Source organism: Engraulis encrasicolus, chromosome 22 (genome assembly GCF_034702125.1).
Source record: "Engraulis encrasicolus isolate BLACKSEA-1 chromosome 22, IST_EnEncr_1.0, whole genome shotgun sequence".
Taxonomy (NCBI): domain Eukaryota; kingdom Metazoa; phylum Chordata; class Actinopteri; order Clupeiformes; family Engraulidae; genus Engraulis; species Engraulis encrasicolus.
Window position 1 is genome coordinate 9,323,218 of NC_085878.1, and position 3,284 is coordinate 9,326,501.

Below are 3,284 nucleotides of genomic sequence, written 5' to 3' on the forward strand. Positions count from 1 at the left end.
GTGTGTGTGTGTGTGTGTGTGCGTGTGTGTGAAACAGTATTAGCCTAACCTCCACTCAATATGTTGTCATTTTAGTCAGTCAGCAGGTCAGTAATTACTCTTTCCACAGTGTGAGATACTCAGACTCGGAGCACCCAGACTGAAGTCCAGACAGAGAGCCAGGACACTGGGGCTGCTGCTGCTGCTGCTGAAGTCTCTACCCAGCTGGACGTCTCTGCTGAGCTGAAGGAACTCAGAGACATGGTGGTGGAGCAGAGAGTAATGCTAAGATACACCCAAGATGACGTTAAGGTATTGGAGGCAGAGAATGTAGCAATGAAACAAAGGCTGGCAGTCAGTGAGAGTAAGGTGGAGGTACTGGAGGCTGAGTATGTTGCGGGTAGGAAGGAAAATGCAGCACAAGAGGCAGAGTTGGCAGTGTTGAAGACCCGACTGGCAGCCACTGAGACTCAAGTAGAACATCTGGAGAAGGAGATCAAAGAGGCACCTAAGGTGGCGTTCTCAGCAGCTCTGACAAACTCATGGTTCATAGAGTCTGGTGATAATGACTTGAACTTGGTCTTCAGTAGAGTCATCACTAATGTGGGAGAATCCTACAGCAGCACATCTGGCTTCTTCACAGCTCCAGTCAGGGGGGTCTACTACTTCAGGTTCACTGTTATGGATAAACTGAGCTCACGCTACATGGATATCAGGATGCATAAGAATGGACAGCAGCTCATGTGGCTGTATGAGTATGACACTGATGGACATGAGACCTATCTGTCCAGTGGCCTGACTCTGCAGCTGGAGGAGGGAGATGTAGTAAACATGGTGCTACCAGCAGGCCGCAGGCTCTATGATAGTATTAATAATCACAGCATCTTCAGTGGATTCCTGCTCTTCCCTCTCTGAAGAAGATCCCCATGATCGCTCATCATCATGACTAATTTTGTAGATTATTTGATTCATGAATGATGAATGTAAACCTTTCCCATGATCAAATAAAGTTCTCTTTTACTGCATATCTGTTTCGTTATCATTATTAATCATTATCAATGTTATCATCATTAACCTTATGAAAATGATACCATGGGAATGTATCACTATTCATGTTGGAGATTATTTGATTAATAAATGACCATTTCAACTTGACATGATATAATAAACTTCTGCATATCTGCTGGGTTATATTACAGATACACCAGTCGTAACATTTCTGATAACAGTGACTGACATGTGACTTTGCTGTCTCTGAAGACGTATGTGTATAAACCGAGTTGAATTACAGCAGTGGTTCCCAAACTGGGGGGTCGAGACCCCTATGGGAGTTGTGGATATAGGGGACTTTGCATTCTTAGGCCCATAAGGGGGTCCACACAGAAAAAGTTTGGGAACCACTGGTATACAGCATGGTAGGCCATACACATGTAACAGAAGAGGGGCGCATCTTGTATGAAGTGTCTTATTTGCACAGACGCATTTCGGTGTGTGCCTTCCTCAGTGTGCAAAAATGTAATAATGTGTAACCAAACTGAAATACCCACATCCATTACCACACACCATTGCTAACAACCAATGAGATAGTCCATGTGTCATATGTTATTCATTGGTTGGGAAAACATTTCAGTGGTTCCCAAACTGGGAGTGGGGATTGTGGAGTTACTACAGGGGGCCTGCTGACAGGACAGACTGTTTGCATAAAACCTTGAATGCTTCTATAACCTTTTCAGAAATTGATAGTAAAAATATTCTCAAGTATTCTCAGTAATACATCACCTTTCCTGTGGTTCACATTAAAGTTTAGCAAAAAAATGTGAGGAAAAAATGGGAGGTGGGCACAATTTCCATCCATTAAAAAAAAAGAAGAGTTTGGCCTGTTCATTTATCACAGATCCTTATTTCCGCCTACTACACTGTGAATTAGAGTTTGATTGCCCTACCTATAAGGTCACACACACACACACACACACACACACACACACACACACACACACACACACACACACACACACACACACACACACACACACACACACACACACACACACACACACACACACACACACACACACCTCTGGTCACACCACAGGGCCAAAACAAAACGGTGCCTTTTTTTATAATAATCTAACAGCCTCTATGTGCTATGGGGGACTTTCCAGCTAACTGAAATTGAAAGCAAAGCTGCTGGTTGCAGACTATAAAGTCAAGGTGAAGAATGCAGGTGAACAGTGACGAGTCAGGTGAGGCCTGTCAAGTGTAAATATCACTGCTATACAGTCAATCTGGAAAGTATTCACAGCGCTTCACTTTTTTTCACATTTTATTATCTTACAGCCTTATTCCAAATGCTACAAATGAATCTCTGTTGTCAAAATCCTACACAAATTATTACATTATGAACATGTGAAAAACAAGTTGTCTTGACAGTTTTGAAAATGTATAAAAATAAAAAACAAAGAAATAATTTTTACAAAAGTATCTCACAGACTGTAAGATAATAAAATGTGAAAAAAGTGAAGCGCTGTGAATACTTTCCGGATTGACTGTACGTGGGTTTGCTGGTTGTAAACAATCTCTGGCTGCGCGACCCTGGCTGCGGAGACTTCAACCTCTCATTGTTTGGAAAGTGCTGTCACTCAAAAAATGCGCTCACATGATTGGCTGCTTTGCATCTTGCCCCTCCTCACAGCACGAACGTTTATAAATGGAAAGCCTACTGTATGTATATTACCATTCACCAACAGGGCACTATTCCAAGAACAAGGTTGAGTGATAATAGTGGCTACGTTAGCCTAGCAAGTGGTAAACCTGCTAATAGATAGACCAGGGGTGGATTCCAATCTGCTGACTTCCGTCCTCCCTTGCTCATTTGCCTGCTTGTGACCTCATGATGACGTCACTGACGACAGAAGAGTAATCAAATATCTTGCAAAATGAAAATTCTAATGTCATGTTCTCATTTGCAATTGGGATAGTGAATGAAAAACAGCCGCCCAAAAATTGTTGTGGTTAGCTGACAGCTGGGAAACTATATTGTTTTCTCCACAGAGGAGGGGCTAGGCTACAAGCACAAGTGGAGGACGGGAGTGTGCATATTGGAATGCACCCCAGGTGTCATTTAGTTGAGTGTTTCAAGAAGGAGGTCGCACCTTGCATAGTAGTGTTTTTTTTTATTGCACAGATGCGTTTCAGCGTGTGCCTTCTTCAGTGTTCTTGAAACATTGAATTTAAAATTTGGGCCAGCACCCTCAGAAGTTTAAATAATGAAGAGTGACGCCTGCTCCAAGAAGAAAATTGTCATT

At 42.5% G+C, this 3,284-nt stretch overlaps 1 protein-coding gene across 1 annotated transcript; it reads left to right on the forward strand.

Moving 5' to 3' along the window:
* Nucleotides 1–315: 315 nt before the first annotated feature.
* Nucleotides 316–894, forward strand: LOC134439300 (complement C1q-like protein 4). Its single transcript, XM_063189207.1, has one exon. It carries the CDS (start codon nucleotides 316–318, stop codon nucleotides 892–894), a length of 579 nt encoding a protein of 192 aa, XP_063045277.1.
* The last annotated feature ends 2,390 nt before the right edge of the window (nucleotides 895–3,284 follow it).